This window comes from Ictalurus punctatus, chromosome 4 (genome assembly GCF_001660625.3).
Source record: "Ictalurus punctatus breed USDA103 chromosome 4, Coco_2.0, whole genome shotgun sequence".
In the NCBI taxonomy this organism is placed as follows: Eukaryota; Metazoa; Chordata; class Actinopteri; order Siluriformes; family Ictaluridae; genus Ictalurus; species Ictalurus punctatus.
The window spans coordinates 7,388,896-7,408,629 of record NC_071284.1 but is presented as its reverse complement, the minus strand read 5'-3'; the positions used below and the strand labels follow the sequence as shown (position 1 = coordinate 7,408,629).

Here is a 19,734-nt window from a genome sequence, read left to right as displayed (position 1 = left end):
CAAGAATGCATTTAGTGCAAAAGTAATGCAGAGGGTTATTCAGTGCCATGTTGAGCTTAAAGTTGAAAATATGGACTATCCCTGCTATTGAACTAAACGAATAATTTATTCAAAATAAGATTAAGCAGCTGAACAGTGGCATTTGCTGAAAGTATGTGAAGGACATGTATTTTACAGAAAAGAAATTAGGCGAGATAGACTTGGGTACTATTTGGTTAGGATAAGATTTCCGGACATGCCTGTTAAGTAATGTTGCCGGAGGACATCTGTAGCAATTATCATCAATTTGCACGGGATAAATGATACCTCTGTACAAGTCACAGAGATGGGAGAGTCTACAGGACGTATGCACAATTAAAATACAAAAAAAAAAAAAAAAAAAAAAAAAAAAAAAAAAAAAAAAAAAAAAAAAAAAAAAGTCCATGCGTACTACACACACTTCTTTTTAATACAAACTGATTGATTGATGTACATTTACGTGCACATGTACATTTTGCGGCTATGCAGTGATTAGTAGTAGGTACAATGACCATAAATGTATGTACTCATACCACATATTAGAGTGTTTATATGGGATTCTTACCTCCTGCTTAGCCTCAGCAATAGCGTTCTGCAGCATGTAGGGGAAGTCCAGGACCTGCCTCTTCAGACAGTTGTAGTCACATGTAAGCGTCCTCAGAGCAGGCTGCAGAGTCAGCAAATTCATCCTTACACCTGCATGGAAAAAGAGGATTATATATACACACATGCTTACATGCACACTGCACACACGCTCACATCCAGACAAACTGACGGAATACACACACACACCTGCAAGGTTTTGGTGCACAGCTTTCATTTCGCTCTCGGCTCTGACGAACGCCTCCTCGATGACCCTGTTCTTCTCCGCCTCAAGACTCTGAACCTCAGCCTCTAGCTGGCTTCGAGTCCGCTCCATTTCCCCCTCATATGCCAGGATCTGACACGCAAACAAAAACAGTGTGAATAAAAGAAATAACGATCAGCTAGATGAATAAATGGTTAGTTGAATACATTAAATTAATATTTTCTTATAGTGAAAAAGGGAAACCCTGAGCGAAAAACATGTGGAAAATGTAAAAACGGGCAAAAAAAAAATATTTAGAAACTAAATTCATTAACACCTAACACAGTGAATGCAGCATTAATGCATGACAACCCACACAAATTCACAAGTCACATTTCTAAGACCTCTAATCAGACATACTGCCCACTTTGGAAAAAAATCCACAACACTCTGGGATCTAATGTGGGCCAGTGGGAGACAGCGGGAGGCTGTGGGGGTCCCACCTGGATACATATGAAGATGCTGCGTGTTTAATAATGACTTTTTTGACATGGTTCCGACCAATCTATAGAACCTCAATATCAGTGTGGATATACACCATGGTCAAAAGTTTGTGGATATCTGTGCTTCTTCCCCAATCTGTTGCCATAAAGTCTAAAGCACACAATTGTCTAAATTGCCTTCGTATGCTGTAGCATTACAATTTTCCATCAAACTGAAACTAAGGGGCCAAAAATAATCCAGCATGTCAATGCCCATGTGCATAATGTGAGCCCCATGAAGACATGATGTGCCATGGTTGGAGTAGAAGAACTCAAGTGGGTTGTACAGAGCCCTGATTTCCACCACACTGAACACCTTTGGGATGAATTGGAACACTGACTGTACACCAGGCCTTCTTGCCCAACATCAGTGCCTGACCTCACTAATGTTCTTGTGGCTGAATGAGCACAAATCCCCATATCTACATATATCTAGTGGAAAGCCATCCCACTAGGTTATATCAGCAAAGCAAGACTAAATCTGGAATGGGATGTTCAAAAAGCACATATGGGTGTGATTGCATAGATGTTCACAAACATTTGGCCATACAGCACATCAGCCCTAATACATACATAAACCAGGATATAAAACCTTACTTCAATACAGGAAGAGACTTGGGAAACAAACCCTCACTGTTTTCCAAACAAAGAAATTCAAATCGACTCCAGAAAAGATCATGGGAGCGAATCTCACTACTCTCATACACATTCACATCACAATCAGAAGCGACCGCCCGAGCACAGACATACACAACACCGCACATCAGCTTTGTTAGAGTGTGTTCTGGTATTCACATTAAGTTACTTAATGGATGCATCAGCAGCACAAGATGAGTCATGTTGAGTTTGTCTAAGTGTGTACCTGCTGGCGGAGTTCGCTGCTGGTTCTCTGGCTGTCGTGCAGCTTCTGCTCGAGCTCTCGGAGGAGCTGCCGCTGGACCCCCAGCTGCTCCTGGAGAGCCTGGTTACGTGCCTGAGCCTCCATCAGAGCCTGTTTCCACTGAGAAGACTCGGCCTCTGCTGCCTTGCTTGCATACTACACACACACACACACACACACACACACACACACACACACACACACACACACACACACACACACACACACACACACACACAGAGAGAGAGAGAGATGCAACTTAAAATGCTTTGCGTATCAAATTTCATGTGCACATGTTAGTGGCACTCATTTCCTTGTATTTTCCAAACAAGAACCTGTTGCAAAATTGTGTGCATCAAATTTGACACTGTAGGCGTTGACATCTGTAGACTGCAGGATATATTGCCATTTATTGTTTTTCATCCAAATAGGTGGGTAAGCTAAACAAAACAAGAAAAAAGTCTGTTGCAAATAAAATAAATGGTCTTAAAATATTTAAGTAATTTGTATTGTTGGATGCCAAAAAGCTATAGTTCTGGAGCTGGTGACTGAAGTGACTGACAAGTGGTAGTAAATAAGGATAGAGATTATGATGTAAAGACCAGATAGTTCGGAAGAATTAAAATCATTACAATTAATTGTTTTAAACAAAGTCAATAAAAAACCCCAAAATCAAATAAGAGAGATTTAATATTTTGATAATAGTGCTTTAACAAATTGTAACTGCCCATAAACAAGCAGAAAAGATTAGTATGGAAAGAAAAAACCCTCCCCCTGAAACTACATACAGGGCAAAACAATAATCTGAAAAAAATAAATATATATATATAAATAAATAAATTAAATAAAATCATCATAAATTCAAATTATAATATTTGAAAAAGGAAAGTTAGATTTAATTATTTTTACATAAACTTGAACCAGTGAAAGGTTTATTCATGTTTTATGGGAATTTTGAATATGTTTATCTTGTGCCATGCTTTTAATGGTGAAAAAACAGCCCAAGGGAAGCAAACCAAACACAATAGAAGTATTGTTTCCAGAGCATGGCTCAAAGGTGGTGGAACACTATCTCTCTGATGAAAACTCACTGATGGACGTAGCATGGTAAAGTTGATTTTATACTGGATGCTTGCTATGGATTTGCTGCTCATTATTATTATTTAAAAATAATAAATAAATAAATAAATAAATAAATAAAAATTAGTATGTTGCCACTATGGAAGAAACAAGTGCAATCAAACATATTTCAAAAAGTTCTCCCCTTAAAAACCTCAGTGATGTGGATTTGTGACTAATTCAGGGACCATGTACATTCACTGAGCACTTTATTAGGAACACTATATTAATACTGGGTAGGGACTCCCTTTGCTCTCAAAACCCCATGGCATTGATTCCACAAGATGTTGGAAACATTACTTTGCGATTCTGGTCCATGTTAACATGATTACATCACGCAATTCCTGCAGATGCACTTTCATGCTGTGAATCTCCTGTTCTACCACATCCCAAAGGTGTTCTATTAGATTAAGATGTGGTGACTGGGAAGTCTACTGAAGAACACTGAACTCATTGTCATGTTCATTAAATCAGTTTGAGACAACTTTTGCTTTGTGAAACGGTGCATTATTATGCTGGAAGTAACCATTTGTAGATGAGGAAGTTGTGGACATGAAGAGATGAACATGGTCAGCAACAATACTCAAACAGCTGCGGTATACAAATGATGATTGATTGGTATTAACGGGCCCAAAGTGTGCCAAGAAAACATTCCCCACACCATTACACTACCTCCACCAGTCTGGAGTGTTCACATGAGGCAGGTTGGGTCCATGGATTCATGCTGTTGGTGCCAAATACTGACCCTACCATCCGTGTGCCTCAGCAGAAATCGAGATTCCTCAGACCAGGCTACGTTTTTCCAGTATTCAACGGTCCAGTTCTGGTGAGTCTGTGCTCACTGCAGCCTCAGCTTTCTGTTCTTGGCCGACAGAAGCTTTTCTGCTCACCACAATTGTACAGAGTAGTTATCTGATTTACTGTAGCGTTTGTCAGCTCAAACCAGTCTGGCCATTCTCCGTTGACAAGGCATTTTCATCCACAGAACTGCCACTCACTGGATGTTTTATCTTTATTGCACCATTCTGAGTAAACTCTAGAGACTGTTGTGCACGAAAATCCCAGGAGATCAGCAGTTTTACAAATACTCAAACCAGCCCGTCTGGCACCAACAATCATGCCACAGTCATAATCATTGAGATCACAGTTTTTCCTCATTATGAAGGTTGATGTGAATATTACCCGATGCGGGCCTGTATCTGCATGATTTTATTCTTTGCCCTGCTGCCAAACGATTAACCGATTAGACAATTGAATGAATAAATGAGTACGTGTACAGTTGTTCCTAACAAAGTGCTGAGTGAGTGTAGAGTCTAGAAACTATGGATTAAGCTAAAAGAAGGCCAGAACACAAAATTACTTACAGTAAAGATAAGCTTTGTTTTCCAAAATGCTCACTAACTAAAATATATGATTTATATTTTAGTCTGTTTGTCATTAGGATTTGTTCACCACCTTACATAAAAATAAATGCTGAAGGCAGTCTGACATTGCAGTGTGATTGAAAGTGTTTGCGCAGTTCTCACCATGGCCTGAGATGGCGCTGCTGCACTGTGTCGTCGCAGAATTTCCTCTGTGTGTATGAGCTGCTCCTGAAGCTTGTCTCGACTCTGTCCCGCCTCCTCCAGTCGCACATGCAGCTCGTCCACTGCGCCCGTTCTCTCCCCAAGCTGACGCTCAAGCTCGGCCATGTGCCGCTCATACTCCTTACAGCGCTCCTCGCATAAGGAGAGCGCCTCTCGTAGGGCCGCTGCCTCCTGCCACAGACACGGGGATGAAGTGAGACAGGGAACAGACCATATTTATGCATCTTCCTGCTCTAGGATCATTTTTGCCTTTTACATCACACTGAACATTAGACAAAGAAGTCTGATGTGGCAGGTGAGGGCAGGTGTGTGTGTTAATTACCTGGCTGTGAGGGCAGGTGGAGGTGGAGCAGGTGTGTGCAGGCTCATGGATGCTGCTGGACTTAAGCTCCTGTCTGAGCCGCTGATTCTCGCTCTCTAGGAGCTCCAGCTGCTTCTCCAGGTCTGTCGCCCCCTACACACACACACACGTAAATGAATCCTGCTGAAAGCCTGCGCTGCTCTCATATGTAAACTAGGACAGGCTCAGTCACAAAGTGTGACAGGGAGCGTCTCAGCTCTCACCGATAAAAACAGACAGAAAGAAAACGACAAAAACTGAATATAGACACTGGACTCACTGTTACTGCAGTCCTGAAAGTCATCTTATCTTAATAAAACCTCTCCTTTTAGGATTAAAAGTATAGTCAGTGGTCATCGCAAATGTTATCTGAAGCTAGCTGTTTTGAAATTCAAAATTCAAACAAAAACGGGTGAGCTGCCTCGGATAGGAGCCTGCACACTGGTACAAAAGGAGGAGCTGTCTTGACTGACAACATAATTGACAGAAAAGTGAAGATGTCAAGCCTACTTTAATGACATCTGCCAGACCACCTTACCAAATATTCTGAATTATGTCATTTGAAAAATTCAGTGAGTGTCAGGGTGAATTTGGGTGAGCATGCTGTCAAACTGAGAAAAATGTCACTGCATCAGTTTAATAAGAAACAAACTCTGAGATGCTTTGTGGTGATTTGTAGACATTTATTTGATCATAAATAGTGGTAATGCATGTTTATAATACTGAAAGATTTTTGCAAGTTATATTTAATATAATATATTTCATTAACCAGTACAAGAAAGATCTGAGATGAATGCTTCACGCCCCCGCTGTATGCTTGCTGGGTAGTGTTTGGCAGAAAATGGGCTTAATGCTTATGAAAATATTACACAAAATGCAAAACATAAACCCGACTAAACTAACAAACACTTTGCTAGGACTTATTTATTGGACGCATGGTTCAATGCCTTGCATGCATCTAATCAACAGTGATCTAGGTTGGATATAGTCGTGCTTTTGATTACCTCTCTTAACTGATAAGCTGCAGTGTGGCACACAAGCCCAGTGCTCATTCATTTGTGAGAATCTAGGGCCATTAAAATGGGGTTACAGACCCTGATCTAAGCTAACAGGTCATCACATTGCTTATTGCTAAGGAGCGACGTGTCAGTTGGTCTAAAAGGTGGAATTAGTCATTTTGATGAGACTAATGAGAATCAAAGTGTGAATTTCTGTCATTCTGAATTCATCCTACCTTCATATTAGTGAATGACTGAGACAACCAGTCGTTTCTTGTGGCAATGGAGCTATGATTACAAGGACTATGATTCTTGTGACAGGAACAAGGTTTTCTCAATTCCATGCAAAACAGCGTGCACTGTACAGAATTTTCACCGATATGCAACATCAAACGTTTTTGCGTCATAAAGTTATACTTATATTCACAGCTCACCAAACAACATTTTCATGGATAAACGTAAATAGCTAGAAAACGTGTGATAAAACAGGCAGTGTATGGAATTTGCTAGTGTTTGTTATGCAAAGTACTCAAGGAGGTGACTCAATTTAAACACTTGGCTTCAGTAAACTCCTCAGACCACTCCTGTAGCACACGTTCTCTGATTCCTGGTGTTTCCCTGTTCTCTAGTCTTCAACTTTCAGCTCCCAGGCTTCTAGTGTCAACACAGGCCAAGTCTCACTTACCAGCTCAGAGCGCAGTCTCTCCACCTCCTGAGTCCGGTCCACCAGTTTCTTCTCCAGCTCCTCAATCTGAGAGGAAGGAACACAAACCCACACACTCACTGGTTACTTTACCACCAACAAACGTAATGATGTGTGTGTTTGTCAGGCGTGTCAACGTTCATATCTGCACACTAAACTGTTATCACAGACACTTCAGAGTAGCATGACTGTAATGACCATAACACTGTTCAATAGACAATCTGGCATTCAGTGATCGTTTGAAAAATACAGCAAAAAATACTGTTTTATTTAAACCAACAAGCGTCATGCAAATGTTTCATGAACTGTGTTCCATTATGAAAGATGCCCCGGTAACAAAACTGGTACGCAAATATTTTTATATTACTGTTACGCCAGGTCAAATAACTGACATGAACATTTATTACCAGCACATGCCTGCCTGGTGTGTTCACCTGTGTCTGTAGCCCTGTGATGAGAGCAAGCTGGTACACTTCTTTATGCCGAGGCTGTGCGTGACCTTTCCTCTCTGCAGCAATGTCAGGATAATCCTGTAGACGCTGGGATCCTGCACTCAGTCGTTTCACACCTACAAAACACACACACACACGCAGAGTCAGTGAGCGCAGCAAGATCACTTCTCAACTCTCATCTCCACGACAGATTATATACTACATCCTGTACTAGTTCACTTACTTGTGGTGAAGCCAGCTTGGCTGAGCTGGCTGTCCTGTTCGAGAATCTCTTGATTGGTGAGTGGATGCTCTTGGCTCGTGTCTGTCTGATTGACCTGTGGTGTGTGTAGTCGCAGTAGAAGCCGCCTGTCTGTGGCGTCCTCGCTACGCAAACGAGCTTGGAACTCGCACACTTTCTCTTGCAGTGCCTGGGAAGCAGAAAACACAATCTAGTCGTTTTACATTCTCTTCAGTGATGTATCGATTCAGCAGTGTCGTGCATATCTATCAAATCATTGTACTATTTTGTACTAGGGATGTGACGGTGGGGAAATTTTCCCACCGGTTAATCGATGTGTGACAACACCGGTAATACCGGTATCAATGGGCACGAACCCTGTTTTCCCCCTCGCTTTCAAATCTCTTATGAATGCCCGTGCGGAATTCCGCAGGCGGCAACTGCTTGAATGGTGGGTTCATTATTATTCTTAATGAAAAACACACAAAAAAAACGGTACAATGACAAACTCGCTTATATTAAACATAGTACTTTTGAAACCAAATCTTCCGCCATTGTCTTGTCAGTCAGCTTGCTTCACTCTCATTACATGAAAATTAAACCTGATCTGTGCTGCGACTCATTCAGCTCATGCGGAACTGAGCAGATGCGTTAGTTTTAAACTGTAGCGTCCATTCTCTAACTGAACTAAATGATTTCTATTACAGTAAAAAAGCAAAACAGCAGGGCGGTGCTGCAGTGGGCAAGCGATGTAATAGGTGTGTAACACCGGAACACCGATTATCGCAGCAAGCCTACTTTGTACACATCAATACTAGAGATGAGGCTTCTGCCGAATTTTAATATTTAAACATCTGTATAGTTAATATATTGGGTGACGTTAAGTATAAATTTCTCACTGCAATTAAAGTGTTGGCTGCTTTAAAAGTATCTTTCAATTGCTGGGAGGGCCAAGAGTCAATGGAGCAAAATCAATCAGAGCGACAATATCCAATCGCATGTGTCTGTGAACCCGTGCATGTGGAAGAGGGGAGATAGTGCTTTCCTGAGTGTGTTACTCTGCCCTGTGATGCAGTACAAGCAGCAGTTCTAAAACATATGATTGGCTGGCTTCACCGGGGGGGAGACACACCCTCAAAGAGACACCTTAATATGTGCATTTTAAGAAGACTAAAACGTGACATGTCCAGTCACTGCATAACCGCATCATTCTACAGTTTAAAAAAAATAAAAAATAAAATAAAATCTATCCATGAAAGTCATGAAAATAAAATTAAAATTGAGACGCTTGCAACTCTCTCCACACTGGATCAGCACATCCACGGCTGACAAAAAAACAAAAAAAAAAACAAACATCAAGCACATTCACACACAGATAAACTAGCAAAGTCGACTAGCAGAGAGCAGCACTATAGAGAACGTTCTCTGTGGAGAGAATCACAGAGAGCACAAAAGAAGCTCACAGCTAAACACAAACACGGAGAGTGAGAATGGAATGCGAGTGGATGACCAGAAATGAGAGTATGTGACCTTCTGTACAGGTGAGACGGTGCAAAGAGAGCTAACGCGGGCAGATACGTACATCAGTGTTTCTCAAGCTCAAAACAAGTTTCACACTCGGTAATAATGTTAACAGCTTGATGTAGGCGTGTTAAGAGATCAGCAGCGTGGACTACCCGGGGTCCCTGAAAACTGATTTGAGAAACACAGACTTCGGGGAAGGCAAAATGGTCAGAAGACTTTATCGCCATAGTGGCAACGCTCAGACAAACAAAAGCTAGAATGTTAACTGCAAGGATTTACTATTAAGCATGTAAGGAATGAAACGTGACAACATGCTGTTAAACAAAAAATAATCCATGCAAGATGGTGTGATGAGGTCTGATGCATACGGAGTTACTGTAATCGCCCCAAAGCTCGTACTTTAGGTTTACTCTCTACACAACAGCGATTTGCCAAGAAGCACAAGTTTGATTTATTAATGAATAAAATACATGCTGTGTTTTTTTCAACTTCAAATTTTCTCTCTCTTTCTCTCGAAGGTACTAAGGTTTAAAAAAAAAAAATAAAAATAAGGCAGATGAATGTGAAGTTACAGAGAAACAAGAAAGTGCAAACTGTCCTGAATACATTCATGTAGTGGAAAATTTTCTGAACATTTTAAAGTGCTGACACTGGAGACTCCTTCCACAAATGTTAACAGATATCTACAGTTACACATTATTCTACGCTAAATAAGAACCCGTTTTAAAAATTGTTCATTATTAGACTTAAATTATGTAGTGTGCACAGTTTCCACCATACAAGTCCCTGGGAATTAGAGAGTGTGTTAATATAACCCTATTATTTAAATTACATCCAGAACGACTGTCAGAACTGCTGTTATAGAAAATTAATCAACAACGTCTTCAGATTAATCAGATTTGAGAATTCAACAAGTGTGGTATAATATTATATAGCACCTTGATAAGGACCACAGAGACAATGGAAACAGGGAAGTATAAGAAATAAAGGAAAAGGTGAAAAAAATGAATGCAATATAATATGAATATATTAAGAGGATGAATTACATTGCAAAATGATAAACAGGACTGACAGTGGATGAAGAGGCTGAGCAGAACGATATTAAAACACAGCAGCACTTCACTGGAAGTCAGTCATGTTTAGTTCTAAACCAGAAACCTTAATTGCGTAACATAAAGAGACAAATATACTCACACATGCCGATTCTCTAATCTATCTGACCGAGTTGGAGTGTACTGTAGAGTTGAGTTAGCTGGACGGTAGAGAGTGCAGAGTTAATAATACATCGCGCTTTGCTAGGCGCAAGTCTTTAAACTGAGTTCGACTGAACGTCAACACACTGTAGGCCGGCAACACAGTTGTGACACACACACACACGAGCGTCCCACGTCAAAGCTTTTGTGTTTGATCATAAAGTCACAGCACGTTCAAAGGAAAAACACTGGCCTCTCAAAGACATTAACACAGCTGGGAAGCATGTGATCAGTGGCCAATCAGGGACGAGCAGGAGATGTGAAGTGAAGAGACTAGAAACTCGGGTATGAAGAGCCCAACTCAATCCCATGTGTACTCTCTCTCCCTCACACTTTTCACACACACATACAGGCACAAACACACACACATACAGCAAGTGAGTATGTAATGCACTGTATGTCCAATACAATACACCAATCCAAGTGTGTGCTGGACATTAGCTGCTTACATCATCTTTAGGAGTCACTTATATTTAATTAGACAACTGATATATAATAACACAAAAAAAAAGTTAAACGGAATCGCATAGAGGGTTAATTTTGCCAAAAAACAGAACAGAACATGCAATATGTAAGTTTTGAAGAAACAACAACAACAACAACAACAACAACAAAAAACCTATTTTGACAGGCCTATAAACACACAAACAACATGTTCTCTTCCTCTTGGACTACTAGAGATGCTGAAATTCAACGAGTGGAACACAGCACAGCCAGTATGAGAAATCAAACAAGCTCAAGATTCCATTTATTATAAACAGCTTCAAGAGGGTGGTGTGTGAGAATCTAACCCTTCTAACCCTCAGAAGGTAGGTAATGTTACCTGTATGAGCAGCTGCTGGTCAGAGAGGGCGGGATCGGAGAGGTCCGAGGTCAAACGGCGGCGTTGGAGGACCGGGTTGGGCAGCGTCAGGAAGGAGCTCTCCTCCTCACCATCGCTGATCAGGAAATCCACTGAGCTTGCTGCATGCGCGCACGCACACACACACACACACACACAGAGCATATATTAGGATGTAGCCAGATACAAACAGCATAGGAAGCACACACTTTTAAAAAAACAAACAAAAAAAACAACAACATTTTTTCAAAGAAAGTTTGCTGGAGACTAAAGGTATGCGTTGAGCCTTGAAAATGGCAGAACAAAACTAAAACAAATTGTGTGAGTTGGAGGTTTTCACTTTCATGTGGGCACAAGCAAGGACAAAGATCAGAGAACATGATGTCCTTACAGTGCACTTAGTGTTCATATATATTCATCCTTAGTAACTGCCTGCTCAAGGTTGCAGTGGTTTAATTTACACTAAAATGTTAATATTTTGGGAAATAGAACCAACTAAATTAAAGGCGCAAACAAATATAACAACTGCGTGAGAGGGATTAAAAGCAGACTCATGCACATTTCTAGCTGGGAGTATGGATTTACTGATTTTATTATTATGTACACCTAACATACATTAGGCATACAAATGTCATATTCATTGGCTTTTTCTATGATATTCATCGTAGATCATTAACAACCATAATTTGCTGACCTCGTCTCACTTTACTCTAAATGTAACTCTCAGGTTAACGTTAGAAACACTAAATTGGCTACTGTTGGCTACTATTTGAATATCTGGAATATAGGGGAAATTGTGATCAGATACGCTCTGGACAAATTATTCGTTCAAAGATGGAGAAATGTTACACACACACACAAGATGTACTTGTATCATGTACCGATCCTTTCAATTCTCTAGATGCTCCCTTGTCCATCCATCTCCACAATAACAAATTCAAGGTCCTCCAGTCAACGTGGAAAGAGGCACAGTGCGATAAACACAGTATGTTAACAGATAGGGCTACTGTGAGTGACACATTAACCTAACATAGGTGTTTTGTGTGTGTGTGTGTGTGTGTGTGTGTGTGTGTGTGTCTGAATTTCTCAATCTCCTACTGCACAGGGCTTCAGGGTCTTATCATGGGATAAACAATCACGGCTCTGTGCACCTACAAGCCCTGACTACTCACAAAACAAGGTAGCTATTGAGACAGATTTCAGTTTCACCTGAAACTTTCTGTAATCTCTGTTAAAGGCTACAGAGACAATACTGAAGGAAACACGCACAGCAGACTTTCAGAAGGTGTAAGGCTTGTAAATTCAATAATGCAGCAGATTAATGACGTCAAACAGAACCTGTGGCTTCATGCTTTCGACATAGGAGGGGTGAACACAATATGCTTCCCATTCAAGTGGTTAAGGTTGCTAAGCAACTGGGAAGAATGTACTCAGAGCATGGCTAACTAAAGCCGGCTTTACGCTGTACAATGTCCAAAAAATGACCAAAGAAGGCATACGACAATGTTCTACGTCAGAGAGTGACCGCTGCTATAGTAATAATCTAAAAACGGGGCAGCTACAAATATGATAGTGCTAATGGATGGAAAAATATCCTTATGTGAACCTCAAGCTCATTTTCAAGAATGTTTGCCTGTTTTCTGTAAGACCCTGGATCACTCTGATTTATGACGTAAGCAGGATGTAGAAGTTTTCACAGGGCTATCGTCAGAGTATCTTCATTTAATCTGACCGGAGAACACATTTTATTCGCACGTTCTGTTATAGAATTCAGCCGAGATATTATTGGATTCGTCTTGCACCGTGTGTCAAGTAATAATCTTAAAAGGACCGCTGTTATGTAGTCTAGAACCGGCTCAATGAGTAACGCTAATGATTTTCCAAAAGCAGTTAGGTCTACAAACAATGTGAGGGCAGGACGACACTTTTGCAAATATTAACATACCTCTTACGTGTGCAGGAAGTTAGAAAGAAGATAAAAAGACTATACAGCTAAAATATGACTTCTCAAAAGCAACTGAACTTTCATGGATTCAGACATCGATATTGCATCGCAGGTCATGACCTCTGAGCTCTCCAAACGACAAGCGTGAACTGTTTAACGCACGGCCCTGCTTGAACACAGCATGTCATCATGTTCTCACAAGGCATGTGCCAATGGGAGGTTCTCACACTGTGAATGTCTTAATAATGGTTTATGATAACTGCAATTTAACACAATATGCTGATTGTTTATGAGTGTTTATGCAGCTGGAATGCTGTTTCTCAGAAGTCTAGTCATGAGGGATTGACTCCTCTGAGAAGGTTATATGTGATACTTGTTTTAATTCTGTCAGTGGTCTTAGAGAAACAGCTTGTCCTTCAGCTGCTCACCTGTCAAGAATGTCATCTAAGACACCCGCTTTCTGTATCTAAAACAGGGACCTGACAGCTCTCAGCTATACACAATAATGACACTGCAGGCTAAATATTTTGGTACATCATATAATCTATTCTCTTATCTATAGCAGGGTCAACATCAGCGGCTTCGCAGCACAAAAACGAATTAACACACCGCAGTATTTTTAATAAACCTCCTTCAATCTCTAAAGAGCAAGAGCTTTACCTGGAATAAGTGTAAATACCTTCCCCCTCATTCAGCCCGATATCCTTTCCTTCGGTCACATTCTTGTCCTCCTCTCTCTCCTCTCCTCTCTGACTGAGCTAACCAACCACACACACACACACACACACACACACTCCTACCCTCACACTTTCATTCACACACACATTCTTGTCATCTGAAAAATGTCACCACACTGGTTTGAGCAAAACCACGTGAGCGCACTCACCATCCAATGAGAGGTCTTTATTCCAGAGCTCCTGCAGGCAGGGGGTGTGGCCAAGGTCCCACGTCTTCCTTGTGCCAAACATGACCGCCGGGCCAAGCAGAGCGTACCGCTGAGAGAGAGACAGACAGACAGACAAAGAGAGAGAAAGAGAGAGAGAGAGAGAGAGAGAGAGAGAGAGAGAGAGAGAGAGAGAGAGCGCGCACACAGTGGGGAGCAAAAGAGAGAGACAGAGATAATCATTGCACTGCCCAGCGCTCGGTTCAAGCTTTATATGAAACAAAGAACAAAACCTCTTCTGCAGGCTTCAGATTCCACAGCAGTGTGGTTATGATTAATCAGATTACTGATCACAGCTTTTACACACACACACACACACACACACACACACACACACACCTTAAAATCAACGAGGATGTAGAAAATCCTGATCCCGAGCATAATCCACACTCACACAGAGGGACACATGAACGTACACGTACACACACACAGCTCATTTGCAACTTTATAGCACAAACAGGAAGAGCCTGAGGCTCTACTGCCTTTGCTCTAAATCCATCTGACAGGACAGATTTTCCAGGATCGTTACAATGTTGTGGACGTCACACAGTGACATTATAATCAATTATAATACTCCAAACCAGGGGGTCTCCAAGGGGACCAATGCACCAAGAGCTGCTATAGCCGTCAGTTCTATTTCCTATCAAAGAGCAGAAGCACCTAATATTCATCTGAAGACCAGAATCAGTTCGATAAACGGGTGGAAGGAATATAAAGCTGCATTCACACCAGCCCATTTGCTGAGAAGACTGAAGACCCCATGCTCTAGCGCATTTACATTCTACAGCGCATATTCAAAAAACAAGAACCAGACCAAACAAGAAACAAGATAAGCATTTCTAGTTCATTTTCCACCAACAGGAGCAGTCACGATGCTAATAATACCAGCAAGTGCATTATCATGGTACACAGTGACCCCGTTTTCCTGTCAAGTTTAACAAGACGACGTGTTAACACTGTTTCAGTCAGGTAAAACCAGCTTCTCCTGGCCGCAACCGAGTAACAGACAAAAAGGCTCGTTTGATGTAGAGTTCTGAAAGATGAACGTTATACGTACACTAGCTCTATAACAAGTAGTATAAATAAATGATAATGTAGATTATGAAAAACTGCACAAGCCTCTATTCCTGTGTAGAACGTAATATCATAGTGACACCACTGGGGGCAGCAGCAGCACTGATACTACTGCGTGCAAAACTGTTTTCAGGCACAACACTGACTATATTTACATGCACGTCAATATTCCAATATTAATCGGAATTTGGCAATATTCAAATTAGTAGTGAGTCACGTAAACACCATAGTCCGATTAAGACAATATTCCCCAAATTCTGATTCCCACCCCAGGACTATGCCTGTTTTAATTGGAAATTTGTTACACAAACACCTTATTCAGGATATCCACTGAAAGGACATATTTGTGCATGCGCAGTCGGCGAGGAATTGTGGGTGGCAACGGCAGCATCGTGAATCTCCTGGGAAATATCAGCGGGAAAGATAAAGAAAGTGCGTAGATCGGCACACTTACGACAACCGTACACGCCTGTACGCGTATAAACATTTCCGGAATATGGCTGCAACCTGAATATATACCTTAAAACAGAATTTGATGTGCATGTAAACAGTCACAGTTGAGGCAGTTTTAAAGAGTTTTAAAACAGATTGATGAATTTTCACTTGTAACACGGATGCTTAGATAACAAAAAGCCGAACAGAGCAGTCGGACCGAACGCGGAGAAAAGGTGTTCCGTCGTTTCGGAGTTCATGTTAACATGACCAATAGAAACACAAGTGCTCTCTTTCAATGAGGCAGCAACAAGAGAGGAATTAAAAAAGCCACAACTAAATTACAAATAGTTTCACTCGTATAGTACAATCATGGTACAGTGTAGTCTACACGAAGCAGAGACACCTTTCATAGTAGCACGAGCACTAACAACTAAAGCACCTGAAAGCTCCTGCTTGTTAGCTGAAATATACGAAATGGTTGATGGTATAGTATCATATTACATTTTATTCAAGTGGCTTCATTTAAAAAAAAATGTAAAATATGTGCAGATATTTTACCTCATGCACACAGACATTTGTACATGCGTACTGAAACACAACAATTACAACGCTAAATTCTCTCCAGACAAAAACATTCAGCAGATTCAAAAGAATACTACAGCTATCCAATTACCCTCGGGTATCAGGAGTCACCCAACACAGGCAACACACACACACCTGCTTTCCTGTTTTCCGGTAATCTGTGGTATGGATGTGGCGATCCCACTCCCGCCGGCCTTTGTGAAAAAGTGATCCGACCCAACCAAACATCTTTTCTTACTGAAGCACTGATGCTGAGCTTCTACACTACCACAGTGAAGGAGGGAGTGAAGAAAGGCCAAATGGAGAGAGAGGGAACATAGCCGGTTGCTGAGATGTAAGAGAATTGCTGCATGTTCGCAGTTGTGATTACCCATAATCCTTTAAACCTGTAAGCAGATGGCATCCTCCCTCCCTCCCTCTCTCCACCTCTTACTGTGGTCAAGGGCGAAGCAGACCAGACATCCAGGGCCAAATCCAGAAGGGAGTTACCACCTGTCCCTATCTGTAAGGTCTGGACTGAGCGGATGGGGTATAGCATCATCTGCTAAAGACTCATAAAAACAGTAAAGTGTAGTTCATTAGCCTGCCTTAAAAAGGTGCATCTCGGCCCACAATAAAATGTACACAACATTCCTCTCAGCACAAATGCAGTCGATCAGCTAGGACATGTTCGATGTTTTAAATGTCCTTCATTTGAGATTCAAGGAAAAAACTAAACAAAAAACAGCTTAACAAGTAACAGAATCTTAGCGCTTTTAGTTTATCAAGGTTCAAACGGCATTCAAATACCTAGATAAATCACACGCTCATCTCAAACTGCAAGTTTTGGGGTAAACAGACTCTAAAATGCTAGAACTTTACTTGCGAATGAGATCTGTGCAAATGCAAACCAATTTCAGTTCAGGAACGCCTGTGATTTTTTGAACTATGGTAGTAGGATGAGGAGGAGGTGGAGGATACAGTGTTCTCCACTGAATATTGGCACCCAAAATACTCTCATGGATATCAAACAATTGCAGACAAAACACGTTTATAAAAATAAATCTACGTTAAATATAGGTGTGCAACAGTTACTGGCACCCTTTTTTTCAATACTTTGTGCTACCTCTCTTTGCTAAGATCACAGCTCTGAGTCTGATGAGGTTGGAGAATACTTGGCAAGGGATCCGAGACCATTCCTCCGTACAGAATCTCTCCAGATTCTCCTCGTCAGTTCACCCCACAGGTTTTCTCTGGGTTACAAGTCAGGGGACTGGGATGGCCAGGGCAGGACCTTGATTTTGTGGTCAGTAAACCATTTGTGTGTTGATTTTGATGCATGTTTCACTGCTGAAAGATCCAACCACGGTCCATTTGAAGCTTTCTGGCAGAGGCAGTCAGGTTTTCATTTAATATCTGTTGATATTTGAGAATATATCAAACGGGAATATAATTCAAATATATTTTTCTCTTATGAATTCATAGCCAATAATTATGACATACACATATTAAATGAAGATTATTATTTTTTGGATAAACCGGTGTTTTGTTTGCAATTGTTTGATATTCATAAGAGCAGAGTATTTTTGTGAATTTTTTAAACAAAAGATCAAAAGGTTAAACAATGAAGAATTTTTCACAGCCTTCTTTTTCTCATATTTACCCAGGGTGCACTGGTCTCAGGCGGAACCACACAAACAAGAAACAAAATGAAAGAAGAAACAAAATGTCTACCATTTCAAGTTATTACATAACACGTCATACAGTGTCAAAACCACATAGCTAATGCAGCTTGAGACGAATCTGTGAACATCGCAAGACGTCAGATTGCAGTTGGTTAGGACATTATGTCATGAACTTGGTTAGCCTTGTAGCTCTGGTATAAGCCCTGAGAAACAAAATTTATATACCAAACATGTCTTGGCTGAGCCAGTGAGTTTCCCTAACCTTGTGTGCTTTTCACTGATGACCATTAGAGGGCTGCAACATTCCTGAGAGTTCACAGACATAATGAGGTTAATGTCATGGAGTCACTTATCATGGGACGACCTAAATGCGTTCAACACACTCTCCTGGATCGGCACCTCTGCTCTCTTCTCCCTCTGTGTAGAGTCGCTCTGAGGAGAGCGAGACACTATCGGAGTTCCAGCACAAAAAGCTCGCTGTTCCCCTGACGAGATCCTGCACAGAACACACGGCACCTCGACACTACTACTAAACAAGCACATCAGGCACAACATACCGTCAGTTTCCACTTCTTGAAAACACATAATTTATACCTTGGTTAACTGTTCTGTGCCTGTGTGTTGATGTTTTAACAGCAGTTGTGCTACTCCAGCAGTTAGAGGAAGGTACACCCTCTTTACTTTGGAGCGAACATAACATTAAAAATACTGCAGCAGCATCACAGTAGGAGCGCCTGCACAAACAGCTCCTTATAAAGTCCTTATAAATTAAACACCGTCAACATTAAGCACTGCTATGAAACATGTCCTTTGCAAGAACCGATTGAGACATTTTCCAGAATCAAATCAACTCAGAAAACAATAAGTCACCAGTAGGACAAAAACTAAACTAGACGACAGCATTGGAGACCGATTTAGAGCCAATAAAAACAAAATAAAAATTCCCAGATACATTAATGCAACATACAGCGACATAAAAGTAAAGTTCGATATTTTCTCTTAGCAGGTATATTGAAAGGGTGTGTTATGGTCTAGAAAAACATTGTCCAGTATTTCATGCATGTGTGTGTTCATCTATGTAGGTCAGGATTACAAATGTCAAAAGCATGAAAGAAAACCACATTTAAACGTGAAAGCTTTAATGTTCATCTTCTAGTCACCAACCAAACGTCAGAGTACATGTCTCCTGACATTTCAGACCAAAATGATCTTTGTTGCTTGACAAAGTTCACAGAATAAATGAATGTGAGCGGTGCAACTGAAAAGCGCTCGCCCTGTAGTCTGGTTTCACGTGTCTCAGAGGAAGCACGTGTTAGCTTTCACCATCACCGGTTGGTAGCTTTTGTTCGATATAAGCACGGTTTGTAAGATAAGGACTTTTAGTTTAAAATGAAGCAACATACCAAATGAAAACTTTTGTTTTATAAAAGTCAGTAGAAAAGCAGGGTTTTTTTTTTTTCTTTTTTCGTTCTCCCTACAAATAAAAACCATTAAAAGCCCGGTTATGAAATCCGGCTGTCCTGGGTGCACAGGCTATTAAGTTGTCCTACTTTATTTTTATCTAATATAAAAAGGAGATTGTAATTTTGCTGCCTGAGAAATGAACTGAAATGAAAACAATGTAATCCGCCCTCTTTTCCCTTTCCCCTAGCTCCTGTTTTGAAACGACATATGCCTAAGGAAAAGACAAAGAGCCGAGAAGCTGTATTTCAACAGCGGGCCAATTTCCAGAAGAGAAATTATTATTATTATTATTATTATTATTTTTTTTTTTAAACAGTCTTAAAATGAAGAAAGTAGACTGATCTATGCACAGCTATAGAAGCAT

General features: G+C 40.8%; 1 protein-coding gene across 7 annotated transcripts in view; it reads right to left on the bottom strand.

The window, feature by feature from the left end:
- Window positions 1-19,734, bottom strand: part of kifc3 (kinesin family member C3) — a 55,805-nt gene that overhangs the window by 14,050 nt on the left and 22,021 nt on the right. For 5 of the 7 annotated variants that reach the window (XM_047154769.2, XM_047152709.2, XM_047152711.2 and 2 more), the window contains exons 2-11: window positions 14,095-14,203; window positions 11,246-11,385; window positions 7,649-7,835; window positions 7,408-7,541; window positions 6,956-7,021; window positions 5,255-5,386; window positions 4,873-5,103; window positions 2,210-2,383; window positions 811-958; window positions 584-714 (exon numbers count right to left, since the gene is read on the bottom strand). In XM_047154769.2, the coding sequence (XP_047010725.1) occupies window positions 584-714; window positions 811-958; window positions 2,210-2,383; window positions 4,873-5,103; window positions 5,255-5,386; window positions 6,956-7,021; window positions 7,408-7,541; window positions 7,649-7,835; window positions 11,246-11,385; window positions 14,095-14,176 (1,425 nt within the window). In that variant the 5' untranslated portion in view covers window positions 14,177-14,203. Of the gene's footprint in view, window positions 1-583; window positions 715-810; window positions 959-2,209; window positions 2,384-4,872; window positions 5,104-5,254; window positions 5,387-6,955; window positions 7,022-7,407; window positions 7,542-7,648; window positions 7,836-11,245; window positions 11,386-13,868; window positions 14,027-14,094; window positions 14,204-14,490; window positions 14,574-19,734 lie in introns of those variants that run through there. The other 2 variants (XM_047154768.2, XM_047154771.2) reach the window with 2 other exon arrangements.